We start from the raw sequence: 26,946 nt of genomic DNA on the forward strand, positions 1-26,946 counted from the left end.
ATGTTTCTGCAATTATGAGGGTCATCTTTCAATCTTTTGGAATCTCTCCTGCATTTAATGAACTCAGAAAAATGTTGGGTAAATCTTTACTAATTACTAACCCCTTTGCCTTCATGATCAATGATATAAATTTTCTGAACCAGGATTTTAGTTATTTTAAGAATATTTATTTTTCCCATAACCATGCACAGTTCTATTTTGAAATGGAGGTTAAGTCAGAAAATCAAGTAAGTCAGACAAGGTCTATCAGCATCTCAAACGAGAAAAGACAATTTTGGTTGGAAAGCTTCCTTTTCAGAGATTTCATATCTAGAACAATGACTGACCTTTCTCTCTTCACCTACTGACAGACCTTTTGTATAATTTCAGCATCTTCTGGTTCTATTTCAAAAGGTGACAAGCTTGTGAATGAGGTTCTTCAGGAGTGAAGATATCGTTGGAATGGGAAAAGAATTTACAAAAACGCTAATTTAATTCATTAGATTGGATACATTGTTCCCATCATATTTGATTAAACAAATCACAAAAATGATTTATTTCCCATAACGTTTGTTATACTCACTGATCCAGAGGTTACTTCTGTTTACTTTTGCTCTCATCCAGATTTTATTTTGTTTAGTTCTTTGGGAAAATAAACTAAAATTTATGAGTTGGCAAATATATATTGGACATCATGGGATTACGAGACTGGGAACCAAATTGCACACAATGCAAAGCCCCTGACAGAGGGGCACTGACCCACCCATTGTGCTTGACTTGACAAATCACCAGCAGATACCTTCAGTCTTAAATAAAGTTAATCCAACTGAAAAAGGTCATGCAAAACACAAAAGTATGGATCCTGTTTCATGGTCACAAGAAATGATCATTTTCGAAATTCGGCAAGCTGCTGTTTCTCTGAACGTGAACATAAATCAGCAAATAAAGAAAAATATTCATTCATAACATTAAAAAAAATTGAGAAATGATTGCATGAATTACATTCAAAACTCTTGAAGTTTTCTTTTTACTCCCTGGAGAAGCATCAATTCGCTTTATTTAGTAGTACATAAAAAATAATAAAAGCAGATGATGAGCAAGCTAATTGACAGTTTAGAGTTACCTCAGGGCAGTCCTGCTGCAATGAGGAGCTGCAGCATTCTCAACATTTTCCAACATCTGTTCTGCGCTTATGTGGACCCGAACCTCTTTAAATTCTTAAGAGAAAGCTCATTATTTTTCCAAGAGTGAGAAAAATGGGAGTAACCCTGAATACATTAACCTCTAGAGTACAGAACTGTTTATTTTGTAAAGGAAGTTAATTTTCTTTGAAAGTACATTTTCAGAAGAGAAGTAGACCAGTCCATGGTGGAACCATCACATCAGCAGATGATGTAAAATTGCAGCAACCTCTTAACAGTGAAGGAGTACATTTTCAGATGAAGATTTCTCTCTCTATTCACCAAAGGGGGAAAAAAGAGGAGTAATGTTGGGAAGAAGAGGGAAGGAGGGACTGTCACATCCAAGATGGTAGGAATATTGCTAGGAGGAGGTGGCATCACAGACTATTAGCTCAATGAAAAGGGCAGCAAGACCTTGGAATTCAGCAATGCGTGTCAATTAGCGAAGCTGTGAGTAATATGGCATTGTGAACAATCACCCAGTCAATCAAGTTTTAAATCTGAACTACTCTTCATTATACATATTTCTTTATAAATATTAATCACCAGGTACGTTGTACATCAAAGCAAGTTATTGACCGAACAGAAGGATGAAAGCAGGGATGTACTGCGTAATTAATCTGCCCTAAATGTTTGGGACATCATAAGGAGCATTATCACATAATATACTTCATTTAGAATCTCTTCTTCATCATGAATATGGGAAAGGGGCATAACCAACATTGTTGTGTATCTACATCTTACTCTGTTACAACGATGTATTCATAATTAAGTGGGTGGACTAAGGGCTTTGTTTTTAAAACTGCATTAATAGTTCTTGCACTGAATTTTATCGATTTTAGCTCAACCATAATCTAGTGCATTGCAAAACTAAACTCATCACATTTTACACTACACTGGAGAGTAATAGGCACCAATGGTGCTCTCCAGTACAGGGAACATTCTGCACCCTACACTTATTTCATTCTCCATTTCCAAAGTATCTATAAAAAAAGTGTCACAAATATTACCATATCTTTAATGAATGGATTGAAAGATATTGGTGCATTTTACCATTTAAATTGATCAGAGCTGTTCATCACATTGCATTCTTACGGTTTCACTTTGTTGTCAGTGAGGAACAGTAGAAATAGCGCAAAACCACTGGTGTGGTTCTTGCAGCACTAGCTTTTGCCAAATGTTACTGGGTTTTTCTGGAAGGCAGACATATGATGATTCATTGATCTGTATCAGGGTGTGACAAATCAGTAAATACGTATATAGCTGTTGGTTAAGCAAAAACACTCGACAGAAGGAACCTTGGCAAAGAAATAGTGGGTAGATTTCTCCAGACAATTTGAACACAATTTATGTTATATTTATCTTGGAACAAGTAGCTTGCCTAGTGTCTAGGCTGCTGAAAGGCTTGTGGTAAAGCTGATAGGGGAAAAAGTTAGTTCTCTCAATCCTTCTAAACAACTGTGGGATTATTTTGACTTCCATAGGAATTGCAAAATGTACAAAATTTATTTGATAACTGGGTAAACCCTGTACCTAATTTTGGCTTTAACTGAAATTATTATGTAAAGGAAAATCAGGAAATGTGTTTAATGGGTGGTTGAACCAATATTGTTTTTTACACAATCATTTAAAAGTCAAATTTAACAATTGCTTTGAGTTCCTTGAATGTCTAACTGATAATCAAGTCTTAAAAGGCTGATAACATCTTGGGTTTTAAAAGTAGATTTACTGACATAAATGAGAACTTCAATTGGCCCATGTAAAAGAATACAGAAAGTCTGATTTCAGCACTTTAGAGAGGTCACTGCAGTATGCGATCTTTTGCCGAATGTTCCACTGTTATCCATTCACCAATCTACACCCTACGAATAATACATATCTCAATCATCAACCATCAGCCTCAAGTGAAGGGCATGCCTCCTCCCACAGCAACATAAGAAAAGCACATTGCGTAATCTAACAATAGCCTTCTGGTCTAGTAATATCACTCACACTTTTTCCAATGGAGAGATAGAGTGCAATGACCTGCATCAGAAGAGATGTAATTAAATATTCAAAAAAGAGAAGATGCATATTTCATACACAATACAAAAAAAAGGCAACAAGACCACAAACACATTAAAAGAGGGTGACAGAACATCACACATTGATGGTATTCTCTCTACACAGATAGTTTGTATTCTTCACTTCTTTTACTGTGGTCATTTAAAACAGTAAGATTGTTCTTTGGGTAAAGCTACCTCTGTCCAATAGCCAGTTTATATAGGCTATTGGCTAAAATGTAACAGGGTAAAGCATTGTTCACTTTTTTTCATCAGGATCAGGGCATTTGCCCAGAATTAAAATTACAAATTAACAATTCAAATTACACAGATGGTTGGTGGAATTTACACAATACCAATGAACTACCAAAACTAACAGAAAGAAAATTGAAGGAGATTTGTCACGATGCTATTCTGGCTTTATCTACATGCCAGAATTAAAAGCATATTGATAAACCTTTGAAAACAAACAAAATCAGCAGGCATCTAAACAATTAAAAGAAAGATGGGGTTAGACAATGAATTCTCAAATGTATTGGCTACTTTTGGTGTAGTCAATCGAAAAATTAACAAGAAATATATGAACTAGATAAAAATAGGAGTTTAGGCACATGCTGGATAAGGTTAGAGTACCAATATCACCAAACAATGTTACAACTGTAAAACAAAATGTGCAGTGATCGACAGTTTTCCTTGAATACCAATTGCTATTCGATTTGCAAAACAGGCTGCCGTTCACTGAAGAACATGAAAGATGACACTGGAAAGTATAATGTACCTACAATGTATAATGTCAAACCCCTGATAATTAATCAGTTTACAAAAACATCATATACTTTATCCCTCCTCTCATTTCATGTTTATTTCCCTTACATTTATTCAGGTTCCTCAGGCACAATAGCCAATGTCAACCAATAGGGCAGTTGGGCTGACTGTGTGTTTTAAGCTTCTGTTCCTACAATGATCAGGGATGCTAGGAGGTCAGCTAGTTTATTCTTGTTTCCTCACTTATCATTGTATTCCTCTTTCTCTGGGAAAGATAGCTCGGTCATAGGAAGTAGTGTGTGTATGGATGTGTCTTTTAGTGTTTCATTATGAAATTCATAAACAATCCACAGTGTTTCACTGATGCTAAATCAATCTAAAAGAATTTATTAAGACTTGTGTTACAATATATTGGATAATCTAAAATTTGAAATTTTAAAAAGTGGATCCTTTTAGTTGTTGAAAGTATTGTAAAGGAAATTGATAGTCAAGAGGATATTCAGCTTTAAAATTTATATCAAGACTTTAATGTTGAAATTGGTCTTCAGTAGTGGTGCCAAATAGACAACATGGCTATTTGTTTTATATCCTGCCTGATTAACTTTAAGGGAAAAGAGTTTGGTGGGATTTAAAATGAATCTGCTGATTATTGCTGCCTGTTTTACATTATTGTCAAAATTTAATTTCATCCCCTTTATTCTTTAAAGGCATTCAATTTTCTCCTTTTCCCACTCTTAATTTCCTCATTTCTAATCTCATTCCTCCTGAGAGATTATCTCTTTTGAGATTTCAGTATAACAGACAATTAGGAAGAGGTCTCCACAGTGAACAGTTCTATTTGATAGATTAGATTAGATTACAGTGTGGAAACAGGCCCTTCGGCCCAACAAGTCCACACCGACCCGCCGAAGCGCAACCCACCCATGCCCCTACATTTACCCCTTACCTAATACTATGGGCAATTTAGCATGGCCAATTCACCTGACCTGCACATTTTTGGACTGTGGGAGGAAACCGGAGCACCCGGAGGAAACCCACGCAGACACGGGGAGAATGTGCAAACTCCACACAGTCAGTCGCCTGAGGCAGGAATTGAACCCAGGTCTCTGGCGTTGTGAGGCAGCAGTGCTAACCACTGTGCCACCATGCCACCCAAATGCCGTGATAGTTCCAAATCACCATGCCGTGATAGTTCCAACCTTCATATGCTGGCCATTGCCTGAGTAGCAGAGCTGTGATTTGAAATGTAATTAGTGGAATAGCGAATGTGATTGTGCATCTTACTCCTTCTTCACCAAATAGGTTTGACAACACTCAGCATGGTGAGATTAAAATCAAAACCTTCTCTAATACAACTATAATCATATCCTTATAAATCACCACACTTATCACCACACCAAACTTCTGTCCCCTATCTTCCAGCTGTCATGTGCAACTCCACTTGAATCTCTCCAGTTATTTACCTCATTCACAGCACCAAAACAACCTGACCAAGAACCATGAGCACACTCAACAACCTTTCATTTGTTCAGGTTTACCATTTTCACCAGCACTCCTGCTCCCCTCTCTAACTCAGCTGTCCTTTCATTCATCTCTCTCCAATGGCAGCTGAAGCATGTTCGTCACCCCAATACACTGACCTCTTTAAAAAAAACTCCCCTAAGCTGTCTCCTCTTTCACCTGCTCCTACTCTTTGGCACTATACTCATGGGTTCAACATCCACATTTATGCTAGTCAGACACAACTCTGTTTCTCTGCCACCTCTCTCACTGCCTTTCCTACTGCTGTCCTGTCAGACTGTGTGCAGAAAATCCAGTCTTGACAGGCTCATCTACAATCATCAGCTTTGGACCAGCTCTGTACATTCATTATTAGCACTATCCCCCACTCCATCCTTCTGCAGTAGACTAAATCAGTATACAATTGAACATCATATACAATTATCCCTCGGAGATCGTCTGACCCTGTATTTTCCATATTAGCAAATCAATTCCCTCCACTTCCATTGAGGTCCATTACTGTCTTCAGCAGTTTCTACACCAACCATTAATTCACCTTTCCACTTCCCCCTGCACCTTTAAGACCGTACGTAAATCCATTCTTTTATACAAACCTCTATGTCTCTCCGAAAAGCCCTATGTTTGCATGTGCTCATTTTTTTCCTCAAACTTCTGAAATGCCTTGCTTTCCTACATTAATATATAACATGTAACTTTATGTTGTATCACAATGTAGTTACAGAGTTGTGTCCTCCCTCCTGTCTATTAACCTCATCCAGAACGCAGCTGATGGTCCACCTCTTCCACTTTGTCCCTTGTATCAACTTTAGTCATCATGAGGTTAACGTTTATGTTTAAATCCCTTGAGAATCCAAAATGATTCCTAAGCTCGACAGCTAGGGTTGCCAACAAGCCTCGATTATCCTGGGTCCTCCTAAAATTAATGCCACATTTTCTGGATGCTCCTATGAGCAATCCAATCGCAAAAGCATAGAGACATTTATTTCTCCAGTTTTGCCCTGGCCAGATTCCCAAGAGTTCACACAGGGTTGCAAAGCAAACAGAATGTAGCATAGCTTTAGCAACACACAAAATCTGGTTAAACTATTCAACGGATACACTGGTTTCTGGAGCACAGAGAATGGGGTGTTGATGGGAAAGTGGGATGCAGACTGTCACTAATGGCATCAATCAAATTACTATTATTGACAACTGGTGTAGTCAATGATATCCAGACATACAGGAAGTTAGAAGGCAGGAAGAGGGCATATGATGGAACTTCCCAGGATATGGTTGACAACCCTAATGACAGATATGAAGAACAGCTCAATGGTAGGAATCATCATTGGGCAACTACACTGTTCATGCTATTAAGAATCAATGCTGCAGCCCCTCACTTCATTTGGGTGTGTAAGAGTTAATCTATTAACATGCAGGTAAAAAATAAAATTACAAAGCAAAGAAGAGGGATTGGAAAATCAGAAGTTCACACTATAAGCCCACACATTAATTTTAAGTCAGTAGCTTTAAAATACAGTTTGCATGGAACATGACTACCCACAAACTGATAGCCTCAACAGTTTGGATAAAAGCAACAAGCATAGGGTCCTGCAGTTTTTGGTTCTCATGTCAAGTTACAACTTACATTAACATTTAAATGTATAAAGCTTGAGCTTGTAGTATGACAGCAATAGAATGTATGCCCCAGCTCACATTAAGCTAGTGACAATTTGGTCTTGGTTTCCTAGATGTATGCAAGGCTGGTTCCGAATGCCTTCCTTTAAATGCACTGTCAATGTCTTTGCTCCAGCTGATAAGGCTACATTACTATTAACATGGCTAAAATATGCTGAACTGAGATGCTCTATTTATTTAAGGCCTGCTGTCTAAACACACACTGATAATCACTCAACAAACACAGTGACTGTGATTAATAATGGGATGATAACACTAGTGGGAGCAGACATTTTAGGAAGTACGAAAGCCATTTCTTCTTTCTTGATCCTGCTTCTTATTTCTGCTACTTTTCTTAAATGTAAAAATACTTAGTTTTGCCTTTTATCTTGACCCAAAAGGTTACTGTGCACCCACCTCAGGATCTTAGATATTAGAAGAAAAGTTGGAAAGTTACATATTTAATTAATGAGTAAAGCCTGAAAGAGACCAGCCTCAATCTGTTCCACATCCAGTCTGCACAACAGCAGAATTTATAGCATGCTCTCAAATATTACAATAATTTTGAAGTTAGATTGTGTTTTGTTTCTTGAAGCTATTAAGTGCATCCGCTATCTTTTAAAAATCTGGTCTTTCTTACAATTTTTGACGAAGTTTGAATTATTTTTAGACTGAAACTCTTATCCTGTTGAATGGATAGAACAATGTTGTAAATTGTCCTTTAGACACTAACAAGTTGAACATTTATATAAAATTGTACCTGCTATTTAATTGTTCACAGGTTTAATTTCCATTTGGTCCATGCCTGTCTCTGGAATTACTGCGGACTGCTGGCCCACTGACTTAACAATAATTAACAAGATTCCACAGTAAACAGACTAAAGATTCATTCTAAATAACAGAGATAAACCATGAATATTACATGACTGCACAATGCAAAAAAAAACCTCCCTAAATACGGATATCTTAGATAAAACCAAAGTGCAATCAATTTCAATTCTGAGATTGTACTGCGATTTCTACTTGGGATGGTGGAAGCAGCTAATGAAGTTTCCATCACCAATAAATACCTGATTTTGCTTGAGGGTTGAGACAAGTTTTTGCAGAGTAATGTTCTCCTCTTCCAGCTCAGTGTAATCCTGCAGAAGCCTCGTCTCACGAAACTTGTACTCTCGGATCTCATCTTTCATCCGTATTCTTTGCAGCTCCAACATTTCATTATTCTAAAGAAGAGAAAAGAAAGATCAAATTGAGATGCTTCAATGCATCTAATGGTCGACTATCTTCTTGAATGTCTTTGATGAACCGCCTTTTTGCTTCGAGCAGGCTAAGAGATCTGAAGAACCAGATACAATTTTTGTCACAATGGTGTTACACAAAGTAACAAAATAGCATGATTCAGCTGGGTTTACATTGCTGCCTGGAACCTTTATTAATAGATGCACATAAAGTATGTAAACCACTTAATCTTCAAAACAGGGCCATTCGAAAGGATTGACTGACAACTTATGTTTGACAAAGAAGACTACTGACCTGAATTTATAAACCAGCATCAAAATTCAATCTATTTCTTGTGCAAAATATGTTTTCCATCCAATGCAATTTAAAAATAGAACTAAGGACAATTTATTCCCAGAAATAACCTTTAGTCCATGAGATGTATGCCTTAACAGTAATTTGGCTGGATCACTGACATTTGCATTATATTTTTCAAACTTTCCCAGTTCTTCCTTCCTGCGAGGATATGATTAAATGTTGGTCAATCAACATGTACAAGATAGTCCACCCAAATAATCCCTAACCTCACTAATGTTTATATGCACACTTTCTATTGGAAATCAATGGCTAGCAACAGAATGGACTAGCAGTAAGGATATGTATCAGTGGCCTAGCTTGAAACTCTACTTCAGTTTAGAAGTAGAGTGAACTTGGCACCTTTCTGGTTAGTACTATTTATTTACTCACTCAACTAACCACCGATTTACATTGTCTTTGCTCTGATCTGCAAACAGACCCCTGGTATCTCACAGCTCTTTTTATTGCAGAGTAATTACAACTCAGAAGAAGCAGTTTCATTTTTTATAGGACAAGAGAAAATGCCATTAGTGTGTGACATTTTAAACTTAATTATCATATAGAGTGCATTTTATCATTTGTTTGTTGATTTATCTCATAGGAAATCTCCTATACCTCAATATATCTTGAATCTGAAACCAACAGCACTTCATTAGTTTTTCTAGTTACAGTATGGTAACAGCCGGATATTCTTAGATTAGATTACTTACAGTATGGAAACAGGCCCTTCGGCCCAACAAGTCCACACCGACCCGCCGAAGCGCAACCCACCCAGACCTATCCCCCTACATTTACCCCGTCACCTAACACTACGGGCAATTTAGCATGGCCAGTTCACCTAACCTGCACATTTTTGGACTGTGGGAGGAAACCGGAGCACCCGGAGGAAACCCATATTGGATCCTACACTCTTCACAATGGTTTTCCTCAGTTACATTTGGAATTGAGTTAACGACAAGAAGCTCACTTTGGTGAAGTAAAAAAGTCAAACACAAATACGTGGTCAGATTTTTAAAGACACAAAGAGATATCTTTATAAGATGGTAAATACATGGACAATTGCAAACATAGCCAAGAAAGCCCAGTACATCTCTATTTTCCGCAAAGGTTCAGAAAAGCCCACCTCCACTCCCCACCCCACCATATTGGGGTTCATCAAGAGCACCCTGAGCTGCTGCATCACTGCATGGTTTGGGAATTGCACTGTCTCGACCCTACAACGGATAGTGAGGACAGCTGAGAGGATCATAGGGGTCTCTCTTCTCTCCGTTACAGATATTTACTTCACACACTGCATTCAAAAGGTGAAGAGCATTGTGGAAGACTCCACACATTCCTCACTCAAACTCTTCTCCCTCCTGCCATCTGGCAGAAGATATCATTCAGGCTCTCGCGGCCAGACTGTGCAACAGTTTCTTCCCCCAGGCCATCAGGCTCCTTAACACTGTATGATCAGACTCTATTCCATCTGAAACTCTTTGCATGACTTAGAATTGCTGCTAGAGCAATGTTTTATTAATTATCATTCTTTTACTACACTGTAATTTGTACACCACTGTGCCTATTGTCTTGACATGTCAGGAATTACTGTACTGTCTTGTGTGTTTTGCACTTCCTACGCACTTTATGCCACCCTGTGAATGATCATGTAGCTTGTGTTGCCCATGTAGCACCGTGGTTCTAGAGGAACACTGTCTCATTTTTTACTGTATTAGTTCTATATGGTAGAGATGACAAATAAAGCTATTCTTGACTCATGACATTCAGGGTTTAAGCAGATACCTGAAAATCAAGAATGCTTTAGTAAAATTCTGAAGGGAAAAGGCAGATTTTGTGGTGTATCAAAATCTATTTCTTTAGAACTCCTACATCAGTCTCCATAGTGATCAGAAGACAAGTATACATTACTGTGTTTATGACTCCATCGAATCTTCTCAGTTTAGTACTTCCTGGCACAATGACAAATTCATTTTAGGCTGTGGGTTTCTTGTTGAGGATTGCTTGTTATAAAACAAATAAGGTAAAAACAATGACTGCAGATGCTGGAAACCAGATTCTGGATTAGAGCGGTGCTGGAAAAGCACAGCAGTTCAGGCAGCATCTGAGGAGCAGGAAAATTGACGTTTCGGGCAAAATCCCTTCATCAGGAATAAGGGCTTTTGCCCGAAACGTTAATTTTCCTGCTCCTCGGATACTGCCTGAACTGCTGTGCTTTTCCAGCACCACACTAATCCAAAATAAGGTGCATTGCAAAGGAGTTTGCTGCTAAAACACTAATACATTGTAGTATTAGATGTAGAGGAACATGGAAACGTAAAACTTGCCTGCATAGGTCTAAAGAAGATGAAATATCCTACTTTTACTGAATTGGAACATCCTTTATTCTTAAGAAAAAACTTACAATTAAGTAATATTTGTCCCAAAACTGGGACATCCACCATCCAGAAGTGAAGCAACTACAGAATAACACCATCATTTTCACATCATCCACCTTCCTAAGTGTTGGTAATAAAGCACTGTGCCTCCATACAGGTTAGGTCAAAACCCAAAGGTTCTCTAACTATCATTATAGTATCTTCACCACATTGATTTTGGTTGTCCAAGGTAGCTGGGCACTACCAACCTCTGGCTCCAATGAGAGATGATCAAGGAATGCTGGCCTTTAAACAAATCAAGGTGCAACCAAAGACATAGGTTTTAGGGGTCTCGGTATCACTGTTCCTCAGCCCTTTAAGGATCCTGCAGAAATTTATCAATGATCCACTTTATGTAAGAACTACCTCATGTGAGTAGGAAGATAGGTTTGAGTGTCCGCAAGGTATTAGACAGTCTCAGTAGATGTATTATTTAGAAACTGTAGTTTAGTTGATAAGATTCCATACTGAAGTGGTGCTATGAGGTCAGCAAATCTGGAAAGACAGGTTTACCAAATGCACACCCCTCTTTGAGGTTATTTCTGATGGGTTTCCTATTATCAGCAGGCTGATTAATGACTGAAATCCTACTTCAGCTACCTGAAACCTACAGTAGCAGGTAGGTATAACATACTAGATAATATTTCTACATTCAGGGCTCAGCTGATCAGTAATAGTGATACACCTTCCATCTGATATAGGCCTGGGCAAGTACAGCCACAATAAAACTCAAGAAATTTGAAGCAATCCAGGTTTTAAGTTGCCTGCTAGAATGGCACCCCATCCAACACCTTCAATATTCACTCGCTTCACTACTGACATATCGCGGTGGTAAGTGCACTGCAGCAACTCACCAAGGCTCCTTCAACAGCACCTTCCAAACCCACTACCACTCTACCACTTTCAAGGACAAGGTCGGCAAAAACATGGGAAAAAAAGCCACATGCAAGTTTACCTCTAAGCCACACACCAATCTGACCTGGAAACATATCATACTAGCACTAAAGAAAAGGAGCAGGAATAGGCTATCTAGCTTTCAACCTTGCCTTGCCGTTCTATAAGATCATGGCTGATCTGCCCCAGGTCAAGGTGCAACTCAGGTTTTTCATCCCAGCTCCTCATTGCACTTAACTCCTGATTTTGTAAGAAATCTATTTCGCCTTTTAGAAATATTTTCCAAGATCCAACCTTCACAACTCTCTGAATTACAGAAGTCGAGGTATTCACCACCCTCTGAAGGAAGAAATTCCTTTGCATCTGTTTCCAATGAGTATCCCCTTATTCTGCAACTATGTTCCTCATTGAGAATCCCCCAGTAGTGGAAATACCTTTTTGACATGTACCCTGTCAAGTTGCCACAGATTTTGCAGGTTTCAATATTCATTGTTGCTTCACTGTTGTTGAGAGAAACTCGTGGAACTCTTTCCCTAATAGTACCATGGTGTACCTCCAACAAGGACTGCAATACTTCAAGAAGGCAAACTGCACACAATTATGTCCCTAAGAATATTAAGGACAAGCAATAAATGCTTGCCCAGCTAGTGATGCCCACTTCACATGAACAAATAAACAAAAATGCAATAGACTTCATGAGGCAACATATGATCACAGTCTTGCAAAGCTGACTAGGTGGAGAGATCTCTGTACCTTCTACAGTTTGTGCCTATTTTCAACTGGCATTTGGCACTCTCACTCTGTGCGAGAAACATGGCATTGTGTAATGTCAATAGGATAGTAATCCAGAAAACCAGGCGAATGTTTTAGGGATATGGGTTTCAATCCCAGAATGGCAGATAGTGAAATTTGAATTCAATAACTATCAGAATAACAAGCTTTACTAATGGCTATTCTGAAACCACTGTTGATTGCCATTAAAACCCCACCACGTTCACTAATGTCCCTCAGGGAAGGAAATCTGCCATCCTTACCTGGTCTGGCCTACACGTAACTCCAGACTCACAGCAAAGTGGTTGATGGTTAACTACCCTCTGGGTAATAACTGATGTGCAATAAATGGTAGCCTAGCCAGTAATACCCACATCCTATGAACAAACAGAAAAAAATCTAATCATACTCTGACTGGCTAATCATACACCCTATTCACTGAGACACTCCCTCTCCCTAATCATACTCACTGTGCACCAAACCATTCCCTCTCTCCAATAACATTTCCCATTCACTCAAAATCACCCTCTCTCCAACAACATCCTTTCCTTCCAGTGAATGACTCCCTCTCTCTAACCATATATCCAAAGTTACAAATGTTACCCTGTCCCTGTCTTTATGCCAGCATTGTTTTGATCCTCTCAATTTTGACTATTATCTGTATTTCTTTCAGTCCTTCATCCTGTTCAATCCCTATTGCCACCATTGCCCACCTCACAGTTCTCACTGGCATGTTAACTCCTCAGGAATTCCTCCCCACTGCAACTTCGTTTTCAGAGTACCAGGAGCTTAGAAAAAGAAGCAGCATCAAGGGAGGATAAGAAGAACAGAGTTCATTTTTGATCCCCAACTAGTCAAGAAGTGTAGACACTTGGTTGTGCCTACAATCTGTGCCACTGAAGTATCTGACATTACACTTAACATTTAGTTAACTTAATAGGGTTTAACCAAAGTCTGAAAGTTCTGACTTCCATGGTTTTCAACAACCTCTCCTTCAGTGATCTTATTAGCAATATCATAAACCACTGGAATTCTTTAGGCACAGGATAGGAACATAGAAACAAGAGTAGGTGATTCAGCCTATTATGCCTCCTCTACTATTTAATATGATTGTAGCTGATCAAACACTTCAATGACTTTTACTCAGAGAATCATAGAGTCATAGAGATGTACAGCCTGGAAACAGACCCTTCGGTCCAACCTGTCCATGCCGACCAGATATTCCAACCCAATCTAGCCCCACCTGCCAGCACCCAGCCAATATCCCTCCAAACCCTTCCTATTCATATACCCATCCAAATGCCTCTTAAATGTTGCAATTGTACCACTTTCTCTGGCAGCTCATTCCATACATGTACCACCCTCTGTGTGAAAAGGTTGTCCCTTAGGTCTCTTTTATATCTTTCCCCTCTCACCCTAAATCTATGCCCTCTAGTTCTGGACTCCCCGACCCCAGGGAAAAGACTTTGCCTATTTTTCCTATCCATGCCCCTCAGAATTTTGTAAACCTCTATAAGGTCACCCCTCAGCCTCCGATGCTCTAGGGAAAACAGCCCCAGCCTTTTCAGCCTATCTTCATAGCTCAAATCTTGCAACCCTGGCAACATCCTTGTAAATCTTTTCTGAACCCTTTCAAATCTCACAACATCTTTCCGATAGGAAGGAGACCAGAATTGCACACAATATTCCAACAGTGGCCTAACCAATGTCCTGCACAGCCGCAACATGGCCTCCCAACTCCTGTACTCAATACTCTGACCAATAAAGGAAAGCATACCAAACGCCTTCTTCACTATCCTATCCACCTACGACTCCACTTTCAAGGAGCTATGAACCTGCACTCCTAGATCTCTTTGTTCAGCAACACTCCCAGGACGTTACCATTAAGTGTATAAGTCCTGCTAAGATTTGCTTTCCCAAAATGCAGCACCTTGCATTTATCTAAATTATACTCAAACTATTCCCATAAACAGTTACACCATTGATAATCAACTGAGCTCCCAAAGCCCTCTAATCCAAGCATTTGGACTTGTGTATTGTTAAATTAACCCTTCAAAAGCAGTGGCAGTGAGCCATCAAGCTGGGAGAAATGGACAGTGGTCTTTGCAAGAGTGCCTAAGATGGCTTTTATTTTCCAAATGAGAAGCTTGCAACTGAAAGGAAGTTCTGGTTTATGATGTCAGGTTAGGCATTTGAAAATATTGCAGTGGTCTTACAATTAGGAAAAACATGAGGTTGGCCTGGTGTTTGCAAATGCAGGCAAAATTACTCCAAGTCTGTAGATAATGGGGATCATTTGAACTTTGGCAGATCTGGAAAATTGTTCATCAGGGATTGGCCACTTGTTATCCTCCTAGCTTAACTTCCTTTACATTTACATGAGTATTATGTTTTTGTAATAATGATATGTGCCAGTCAAAGATGTGTTTTTAAAGAGTTAAATGATATGGAATTTTCATGGCTCTATTTAAAAACATACAAAATCATACTTTGTAAAGAAAGGCCATTAGGACAGAAACAGTTATGATGAGTCAGGGGAATTCCACAACCATTTAGTATGCCTGCAATGTTTCTGTGCAATTCACTAGATTTGTAGAATAATGGTTGTTCCTAAAATAAAAATAGCAAATCAGCAGAGTATCTAGAAGGATCTATTGTCCACAGTGAAGGAATTGGTTGTTGCAGCTGAATGCAAATACGAGATTGAACTAAAAACAGAAAGAACTGGAAATTAGATTTCAGTTTCAGATTTCCAGATCCCTGATTGAACAGTCACTGTTGAGCGTGATGTTATCCTGAATTACAGATCAAAATTGCCAAGTCCAGTGCATTCAGAACAACCTTAAAAACGCATTCCACAAAGATAAACAATTTGGACAAATTTCAGTTGCATTGCTGAACTAATTGAAATACTGGAGTGGGTGGATATCACATGATTGGGCTGCAAGCCTGCAGACTGAAAGGCTTGTTCCTTCTGACATTTGGTTTGCTTTCTGTGCAGCGATAATGGAACAAACTGTAAATTAGCAAGTCATGCCCCATTAGTAAAATGTACAATTACACAATTAAGTTCTAAAACATTTTGTTCAAAAACTGTTGAGGGTAAGATTTGAGCACAACTGGACATTTGTGAACAATGGGACAGTGTTTCTCCTTAATCAGTACGCCTAAAGGATTGAGAAATAAATAGAAGGAGGACTGAAAAGAAGGATCAATTAGGGTCAGCAAATTCAACGTCAAATCTGTTGTCTGTGATCATTTCTACCTCTCAGTCTACTTTATCCAGCCCTTTCATGAATTTGAAATCTTCAAACAGATCATAGGATGGCTATGTAAGACCTTTCACTTCCACAAAGTTAACGATGAGCATTGCAAAACTTCAATAATTAGTGGCGATTTACAATTCACAGGATATCTCTTCTTCACAAATTGCTGGCTAATTTGCATAATAATGGCAGCAAATGCCATTTAGCCATTTCAGTTCCAACAGAAATCTGGGTGAATAAATCTCATCAATCTATAAAATTTAAGTATCAGATTGAAAGGGCTCAGGCAAGTGCAACAGCTAAAAGGTTCTGGCATTATTATCCCTTTGTGACTGAAAGCTTCATAATTCATCCAGTATATGGATTCACAGTCAGTTGTTGGCGTACTGTCACAAATATATAATTGTGATATCATATGCTGTACTAAAGGTTACTCTCTCTTCAAATGGACACAAGGAGCCTAAACACATAGCTGCTGGAAATTTCATGATGTGGACGTGCTGGTGTTGGACTGGGGTGGACAAAGTTAAAAATTTTGTAGTGATTCTTGTTGATTCCTACAGCCAGAAAAAACAAACAGATGGAAGTGTTATCTCAGCATCAACCACAAAGGGAGACGTTTAGAATTAATTTGACCCTTGGACAACAAAATGAGTCATTGAAGAAATGTGAGAATTTAAAGCTTCTGGGAGGAATGTTAGGCTGGAAGCAACACCTCCACCCCCCACCCCCCACCCCCCACGCCCCACCCTCCACCCACAACCCCCCACCCCCCACGCCCCACCCTCCACCCACAACCCCCCACGCCCCACCCTCCACCCCCCACGCCCCACCCCCCACGCCCCACCCTCCACCCTCCACCCTCCACCCCCCACGCCCCACCCCCCACCCTCCACCCTCCACCCCCCACGCCCCACCCTCCACCCTCCACCCCCCACGCCCCACCCTCCACCCTCCACCCCCCATGCCCCACCCTCCACCCCCCACGCCCCACCCCCCACACCCCACCCTCCACCCCCTTCCCCTCCCCACCGAGGAAAGCATTGTGGATCAAAGATTCATCAAATGTTGATACTGATGCTATCTTAAGTTTATATCTGCACAAAATTGACTGAGACACTGTTTTAAATAGAACTCCCAATTGTTGAAAGATATCCTCAGGGAGAGAATTCTCAGCTGAGAGCTCAAAGGAAAGGGTTTTCAGAAATCAGCAACAGTTTTGTTGAAAGAGTCCAGGCAGTCTGCAATTACCATAACCACAGAACTACTGAGGAATAAGGAATGGTCTCCCTGTCTGTCTGTCTGTCTATCTATCTATCTATCTCTTTCTCTCAAAGTCTGCTCTTACTGCTGAGTCCATTGTAGAAGCAACCACCAAATATCTGACAGAAGCCATCACAAGTGCTGAATCTGACTTCATATTAACCTCATTATTTCAGAAAGAGAAATCTTTAAGCAACTAACGGGCCTGCAATAACAGCAGATTGATCTTATTTTTATTCTTTATATGTGTTGTTTAGTTGCATCTGCTTTTAATCATTATTTCTGTATTTTACATAATAACTTTTTTAACATAGTACTTTCAGATATGTACTAAACAAAACTGTGTTTAAGGTGAAAGCTTTGTTGCTGGTTATTTTTAAATTTGAATACTCAAGAAAATAAAAGGGAGCCATGAGCTATACAAATCTACAGCTCATGGACCACTCTGCGGACAGACCTGTTGTGGTCCTGACAGTGCGAACTATGGAGATAGCAGCAGATGTAATATTGGATAATCATTTTTGAAAGGGAGTGAGTGGTGTCAAGAAGTGACTTCAGCTCATCAGATCACTGTACAGGGCACCAAAAACATCCTCAGTAACTCAAAACTGGGTCCTTTTGATTGGATATGGAAATGTAAAATGGTCCTTTCTGCTAACCAGACTACCATAGATCCCTTATCCTGTATAGTGATAAAGGGCTAGCTTTAGAGAATGCTTAAATCTGCATCAATGATCACAACTCAGAGATCCAGTACTACTCAAGGTGATATACATGAGCTGATATTCAGAAATAAATAGTGTATGCTGGAATTTTTCATCTACATCTGGAAGCTATTATGATCCTGACACTGGTAACTTTGAATAAAGAAATTCAAACTTCCAGTTGATAGCTGAAAGGAACTCATGAAAAGATTTAATGTTTCAAGACTTTTACTGGAACAAACAGACTAAAAGCACTATTCAGTATACACCTTTATTATCAGTAGCTTACACATTAAACTACAGATCAGAGCTTTCCCTTTTTATTTCTAACAAACAGAAAACCACATTTAACATGTATACTTTACACTGTCTCTTAAGTAGTCATTTAATTTTCCTGGTAAAAACAATGACTGCAGATGCTGGAAACCAGATTCTGGATTAGTGGTGCTGGAAGAGCACAGCAGTTCAGGCAGCATCCAAGGAGCTTCGAAATCTGCTGCCTGAACTGCTGTGCTCTTCCAGCACCACTAATCCAGAATTTAATTTTCCTGGACACAGTCCAAAGTGATTCTTAGCCCTTGAGGTTTTACTCCCAGTCTTTTCTTTTTCCAACCTCGTAACACTTAATTCCAGAATTGTCTACCATGGTAAAGATTTTGACATTCCTTCTTCAGTACAAGCTAGATAAATCTTCCAGCCTCGTTTCAAATATTCATAAATTTAGTTTAATCTGAACATGAGCTCCTAGTTTCATTCCTGAGCAGCAAACCATAAAAGTATTTGCCTCTCCAGGGACTGGGTAGTCTAATCTGTTTCAGGAATATTTTTAAGAAAGTCTATAACACAATCTCAGAGTGGTTTCTTAACGATGCTCCACTCTCAAAACCTATCTCCACACCAGTATGATTCAAATGGTTGTGTATCCAAGTATTTGATTGATCTTTCAGTTCCCAATTCAATTTTATCCTGGAGGTAAATAAAAGGTCTAAAGAATAATCACTTACAACCAGATGTTCTCAACACTTTACTGAAATTTTGAAGGCTAGTAAATTAGATACTGTAAATACAAGTGCTGCTGTCTTCTTTGGAATAGGGCAAATGGGTGATTTCGGTTTACCTGAAATTAAAGGCATATCAAATATATCAAATTCTTAATCTCAAACTCATAATCAATCCACTGGAAGGGATATCAAACAACAAGTTGGTATAAGAGGATACAAAATAGGAGGAGTTGAGCAATCTGCCCTCACGTCCACTCCACCATTCAATGAGACCATGACTGATCTTCTCCTCCAACGTATTTCTGCACCATCTCTGCATCCATAGAATCATAGAATCCCAACAGTGTGTAAACAGGCCACTAGGCCCAACAAGTCCACACCGACCCTCTGAAGAGTAACCCACTCAGACTCAAGTACTCTACATTTATCCCTAACTAATGCACCTCTTGATGTTTTTAATATGCAAACATCTATCAATGTCAGACTTAAAGAAATTCAACAACTCAGACTCCATTGCCCGAGGACATACAGAATTCCAAGGTTCCCATCCTCTGGGTGAAGAAGTTACACCTGATCTTAACTCTAAATGGTCCTTGCCTTATTTGATGCTGTGTCCCCAGTCTAGACCCATCCCTCCCCCAGCCAGGGGAGGAATCCTTCCCCCATTAATCTGTTAATCTCTGTAGTCATTTTACATCTTTGAATGAAATCACCGCTCATTCTTTTAAACTCCAGAAAATAAAGGTGTATGCTATGTAATCTTTCTGCACAGGACAATGCCTCTATCCCAGGAAATCATTTGGTAAACCTTTTACAAGTATTCCTTTCTGTAAGTAAGGAGACAATAAACTACACAGAATAGCCAGGTGTGATCTCACCAAGGTTCTAAATAAATACACGAAGGTATCATTACTCCTAAACTCAAATCTATTTATTATAAAGACTAACATTCTTTTTACCTTCTTAATTGTTTATTGTATCTCTCGCTCAACTTGCAGTGACTCATTAGTAAGGACCCCAAAGTCCCTCAGAACTTCAACACTTCCCTGCCTGTCAACAGAGGTACTCGGAGATACTCTATATTTTTTCATACCAAAATTGGTAACCTCACTTTTCTTCACACTATATTCCATGCATTATTAATTATCACATTCAGTTTGTAACATGCATCATACTTTAAACTAGCACATACATATCTGTTGTTATGGAATCATAGAATCATACAACATGGAAACAAACACCGCGATCCAACCAGTTCATGCTGACTTTCTAGTCAATGCCAAATTAAACTAGTCCCACTGGCTGAACTTGGCCCATATCCCTCCAAACATTTCTTACTTATGTACTTATCTAAATGTCTTTTAAACTTTGTAGCTGTACCCACATCCATCTCTTCCTGCGAAAGTTCACTCCCTACACGAACCAGTCTCTGTAAAACTATTGCCCCTTTAAATCTTTTTCCTCTCACCTTAAAAATATGTCCCCTAGTCTTGAAATCTCCTACCCTAGGGGAAAGACACCTGCCATTCACCTTATCTCTACCCCTCATTATTTTATAAATCTCTATAAAGTTCACCTTTCAACCTCTGTACTTCAGTGAAAAAAGTCCCAGCCTATCCAGCCTCTCCTTATAACTCAAACCCTCCATTCCCAACATCCTGGTAAATCTAAAGTCTCTGCAGCTTAATAATATCCTTCCTGTTGAACAGGGTGACCAGAACTGGGCACAGTACTCCAGAAGAGACCTCACCAACATCCTGTTCAACCTCAACATAATGTCCTTTCTGACTGCTTCTTGGAACTTTTCAGACATTGAGAAGTACATGATCTAGGTCTGAAACATCTCCCCTTCTCATACTCTAACAGTTTCCATCTGAGTGTTTCCATTTCATTTAACTCAAAATATTCTGAAATCAAGTACATGACTATTGTAAAGTCTCACAACATTTAGTCCTTCTGATAACTATCAGTCTTTAGTGTGGGATGCCTTCCACCTTTGAGAAGACCATTACTGCTCTGTCCCTTGCCATATCTTGCCTTTCAAACACTACTGACCTTTCCTGAAAAAGTTCATTCAGCAAATACAAAAATGTTCTGAAGACAGAACCACAGTCATCTCTGACCCACACTCCCATCTGCCATACTGCCCGAATATTATAAATCATCCCAAGAGCAGCAGCGTTTCAGGAGCCTTCTATCATGTACAATATCTAAGCTGCTAAAAATAAGTTTCTGCAACATCAATCAATACCTGGATTAAATAAAGGGGCCTGATGGAATGAAACCCAAGAATGCAGTAACAAAAGATACAATTTATTACTTCCGGGATGATCTCTTGTTCAACCAGAGAACCTGAATGTTTTGCTAGATAAGTCCAGCAGACTTTTTCGACAGTTAATAGTCAAGATTGTTGAAGGCAGTGCAGTTAATATGTATATAGACTTTGAGAAGCATTTGATAAAATGGCACACAATACACTTCATTGCAAAATGAAAGGCCATGGATAGAAAGAAAACAGTGGCACGGTGAAAGCAAAATTTGCTCAAGGTCAGAAAGCAGGGTGTAGTGGTTAACAATTGTTTATCAGAACAGAGGGAATTATAAAGTGGTGATTCTATGGATTGGTATTGGACTTTTACTCTGTCTGATATTACTGAGATTGACTTGGGTGTCTATTCATCCATTTCATTTATGAGTGCTCTGTCCAAAAGCAGGTCCTGGCTCATTGCCTACTGATGCTTCAGCCCAAGCTGTCTGCTTGGTAGTGTCTGTCAGTGGTGGTTTGTCACAGTCTTGCACTCTCAGGGGTAAGATGTAGAGGTAGGTCCCAAGACTTGGGTATACAGGGCAGAATTTCAAAGTTTTCTTATGGCCAAAAATGTAGAAATATAGAAAATAACAAAGACAATAGTAATAGATATCCAGAGGACAAACAGATTGATGAACTTGCAGGTGACATTTTATGCACAGATCTGGTACATTTTTCTCATTAGAATGAGAAGAGGTGATATAAATGAAATGATACAATTTCAAAGAAAGCTTGGAACATATTGATCTGTGGTATGCATACAAAAATTTGAAAGGTGGCCAGACAAGCTGGGAAGACAGCTAAAGAAGCAAATGACATCTTGGCTTTAGTAGGTTTTAGGGTCTTACATCAGTACTTGGCTTTAGTGTAGAGCAAAAATAATTTGTTTCAAGGGCAACTAGTGAAGTGCAATAAATGCTGGCCTAGTCAGTAACACCCACATGAATCATATCATCCACTGAGATTCTTCCACAGTCCAAAATCTTATAAGGTCAGAAGAAAAATTTTATGGAACTGCACATAAGTCTTAGTGATAGATAGGAAGATAGTTGAGGATCTATGCTGTTTTAAAATGTCTATGTCCAAAAGTCTTACTCTCAATGGCAAGTGTGAAATTTTCCAGGAATCTATTCACTTAATGGGATACACAGGTGAAAAGGATGTAATAATGCTAGATCTACAGAAAATGAAATAATAACAGTAAGTGTTGGAGAACTGCAGCAGGTTCAACAATACCTATACAGAGAGAAATAGAGTTAACGTTTCAAATCCAATTATCCAAAAGTTCTTCTTCAGCACTTGAGGCTTTTTTTTCAGATTCTTATGATGTTTGCCTATGAGAAAACAGTATGTGCAGGAGATGCTACAAGTGATGATACAGATGCTTCCTGAAGCAATAGCTGATAGCCTTAAAACAAACAGAAGAAATTTGCTGGTGAAGTTCAATCATATGCTCAAGCCACCGTGGTACAGTGGCCAGCAACCCAAAAGAAAGTCACTCAAATACAATAGGAACAAAGGGAGGACTGAGAATGCATTGCCATTTATAATTTTTCAAATCATGGTGGGTCTGGACAAAGTTAAAGAATCAAGAATCAGAGGCACAGTTTTAAAGTGTTTTGTAAAAGAAGCAAATGAGAGGTGAGGAAGCACCTCATCACACAATGAGTAATTAGGATCCAGAATGCACTGCCTGGAAGTGTGATGGTGGCAGGCTGGATTGGGCCATTGAAGAGAGCACTAGATGATTACATAAATAGAAGCAACATGCAGGCCTATTGGGAAAAGACATGGGATTGGCACCAACTCAAATGTTCAGTGGGTTGGTGCAGATATGATGAGTTAAATGGCTTCCTTCTATACCATTAAAACTGTGTGATTCTGCATTACATAGAAAGGTTGGCCAAGCCAAAGGCCCACTGGGTTCACCATGACCTATTTGAGCATCAGCAGCAGATCATAATTTCACACTTTGTTTAATTCACTCATTGAATGTGGATGTCACAGGAGAAGGGGATCACTAGGCCAGCATTTATTGCCAATTCTTTATTGCCCAGAGGGCAGTTAAGAGTCAACCACTTTGCAGTAGGTCTGAAATCACATGTAGGCAAGACCATGTAAAGATGGCTGTTTCCTTCCATAAAGGACAGTAATGAACCAGATGGGTTTTTCTGACAATCAGCAAGGCCATCGCTTCTCCTTTGATTACCAGAAGTTTCAAAGTAGACTGTGGACTTCTTTGCTAAATGTAAAACTTGCTCTGTTCATGGCCCTGAGCAGTGATTGATGATGTTGATAGTGGGGAGGATATTTATCAGTTGGCAATTTGGGCTGAGCAATGGCAGATAGAATTTAGTCCTGATAAGTGTAAGGTGGTGCATTCTGAGAAGTCGAATAAGTGAAGGATATACATAATGAATGATAGGTTCCTAGGGACTGCTGAGGAACAAAGGAGTCTTGGTACAAGTCCATAGATCCCTAAAGGTGTCAGCACAAACAGGGTGGGAAGAAGGCACACAGCATGCTTGTCTTCATTAGCCATGGAGTAGAATACAGGAGCAAGGAAATCTTGTTACAACTTTATAAAAGATTGGTTAGGCCACAGATGGAATAATGTGTGCAGTTCTGATCATCACACTATCAGAAGGATATATTGCACTGCAGATGATACAGAGAAGATTCAGCAGGATGTTGATGAAAAGTCTCATTTATGAGGAGAGGCTGGATAGACTGGGTTTGTTTTCCCTGGAGCAGTGGACGCTAAGGGGAGATCTGACTGAGGTAAACAAAATTGAGAATTACAGACAGGGTAGTTTGTGATAATGTTTTCCCCATTGCAAACATATCTAACACCAGACAGCATACGTTTAAAGTGGGCGAGAAGTGACTTAGAGGACATCTGAAGAAAGTTTGTCTTTCATCCAGAGGCTGGTAGAAATATGGAACACACTTCCTGAAAGGCAAGTACTCTTGCAACATTTAAGAAGCATCAGGATAGGTACTTAAGCCAAGGCATAGTAGGTTTTGGATAAAGTGTAAGTAAATGAAATTACTATATTTTGGTATTTGTTGGACAGCATAGAGATGGTAGGCTGAAGGACCTGTTTCTTTCTGTATGACTCTATGACCTCTCCTCATATGACAGTTCCTCTATACCAATTATCATCATGAAAGAAGAAGTCTATTCACTATAATAGATATCACTGTGCACCATGGCTACCACACTTGCGTCAAGGGCAATGGATATGGATAAGGCACCCTAACAGGAACGGTAGACATCCAAAGGGCAGTGGACTACCAGTGATCACATCTTACTGTACGGCAGAGTAAGGTGTACCGTCGAACCACAGAAATGTTATGTCATTCCAAAACTTTTGTCCACCAGTGACTGTTTGATGTAAACCACAAGGAATATCAAAATGATCACTGTCTGCAAACTGTACAAAGTCAAGGCAAGAATCCAGGTCAATAGCCCTCAAGCCTGAGAAGTACCACACTTCCAAATCTGACGAGAGTACATTCTAAAAGGAAGGTGAAACCTCCAGACTGCCTGATTTCAGATACTTGGGAAGATGAGGTAGTGGCAAATATAATTATATGCATGAATGTATAGATGTAAATTATGGAAAAAGGCTTGCAGAGAAATGTTGTAGAAAGGCAATGGTTCTCCAAGGGTTACTATTGGAGACTGAATTAAGCTCCATCCAATCTGTGTTAGCAAATTGGGAGGATAACTCTGGATCTATAGGGAGGATAACTCTGGATCTATAGGGAGGATAACTCTGGATCTATAGGGAGGATAACTCTGGATCTAATAAGTGGGACATTGTTACTCAGACTATTGCAAAATGAAGAGAACCAATGTCTAATTAGCTATAACACAAATTCCACCCAGTTACCAAAACGTGATGAATTAGATTTTGTGCAGGTAAGAAATTCTTTTTGTTTAGACTCACCAGTGGTTGTTTATGTACAATTTGAAATCAATTAGACCTAAGTCTAGTCAAGGATAGAATAGTGGTTGCACCATTTTCTACCTACACATACCATGGCACTGTCATTCATTTCCCTGTGGCTGAGATAATAAAGTGCTTTCAGCTTCTTATCTTGCTTTACCCACAGCTTCCATAGCAGGTGATCCCTTTACAACTCAGTGGGTGTAAGTACTGCTCCACACAACTCTGAGCCATATAGATCCGAAATATCTCCAACTTGTCCCTTGGCCTTTGCTGAGTTCAATTATCTTTGTGTTCAAATACAATTTCTGTCATGTTTCTAAATTAATTTGTATACCTATAATGCAAATTTGTAATATTTTAATCCTGTAGTCAAAATGCGTGAATGGTGAGTAACATGATTTGCATTTTTTAAACACTGTAAAGAAAGCATGCAATAGATTGTAATGCAAAATGTCTCAGATTATTTTGGAGTATGCAATTTGTATCGTGGTGCATTATTTTCGAAACAATCACTATTTTCTATGGGCTGGAGTTTGCCAGCTTCAAGCTGATTTAGCCCGATTTCTCCCACTTCCCCTGCTGCAACAATGGCTTGTACACTTCATGCCCTTCAGACTTTCCAACATCCTCACTCTCTCACCTATGACCCGCCGAGTTCAACAGCCAGTTTCACGATCCATTTGGCTTTCTGGGCTGTGGCAGCAATCAAATTCAACAGCACCAATGATTTCCCTCCCTTCGTCACAGTGTAAACAAGGACAATGAAGAGCAAAGGGGAGTAACAACATGCAATCGTACAGTATTTCTGACAGAAAAATGTTGCCAAGGCAGGCTTAATTAGAAGTAAATGGACATTGCCAAAGCCCAAAATCTTGGTTAAAAAAAAGGTGACTTTCAAGGAGGGTCTTAAAGAACAAGAGGGAAATGGAAAGCTAGAGGATTTAGAGATAGAATTCCAGAAGGCAGCTGAAAGCATAATTGCCAATGGTGAAATGATTGAATGTATTGCACAAGAAACCAGTATTAGGGGAATAAGAAGGGTAGATAGACAAGGAGGAGATTTAAATTGAGGATAATCTTTTTGTTAAATTGAAGGCATTGATAGACCAAATTATAAAGTAGCGTAGCAAGAACACGGAGATGGATAATCAAAGTATAATTAGAAATACGATGCAAGCAGCAGAAGTATGGATGAGCTGAAGTTTGAGAGGAAATAATGAGAGGCTGACAGAGAAAGAATTGGAAAATGTGTGCCTGGAAGTCAAAAAGACATGAATGAATTTCCAACAGCTAATATGCTGAGTTAGAGGCATGGGCAGCTAATGTTATGCTATGACAGTGACTAGAAAAAGAGTTAAAATTATTGGCAAAGGTCCTGCACTTCTTGTGGAAGCCAATGATGATAATTCTGGTCTTACTAATAATGAGTAGTGAGAAATGACAGCTCATCAAAGACAGAATGACTGATAATTTATCTAAAAATAGGAAGGCAGTCATGAAGCTGATAGAGTTTGTGAAAAATCAAATCCGGGAGTCATCAGAATCATGGTGACTCAGTGGTTAGCACTGCTGCCTCACAGCACCAGGGACCTGGTTCAATTCCACCCTCAGGTGTGGAGTTTGGAGTGTATGGAGTTTGCACATTGTCCC

The 26,946-nt window shown here is 39.3% G+C and overlaps 1 protein-coding gene across 4 annotated transcripts in view; it reads right to left on the reverse strand.

The window, feature by feature from the left end:
• LOC140458161 (protein bicaudal D homolog 1-like) overlaps window positions 1-26,946 on the reverse strand; it is a 276,533-nt gene that overhangs the window by 89,266 nt on the left and 160,321 nt on the right. For all 4 annotated transcript variants that reach the window (XM_072552337.1, XM_072552336.1, XM_072552339.1 and 1 more), the window contains exon 3: window positions 8,212-8,364. In XM_072552337.1, coding sequence (XP_072408438.1) covers window positions 8,212-8,364 — 153 coding nt within the window. The remainder of the gene's footprint in view (window positions 1-8,211; window positions 8,365-26,946) is intronic.

The sequence above is a fragment of the Chiloscyllium punctatum genome, chromosome 32 (assembly GCF_047496795.1).
Source record: "Chiloscyllium punctatum isolate Juve2018m chromosome 32, sChiPun1.3, whole genome shotgun sequence".
Lineage (NCBI taxonomy): Eukaryota > Metazoa > Chordata > Chondrichthyes > Orectolobiformes > Hemiscylliidae > Chiloscyllium > Chiloscyllium punctatum.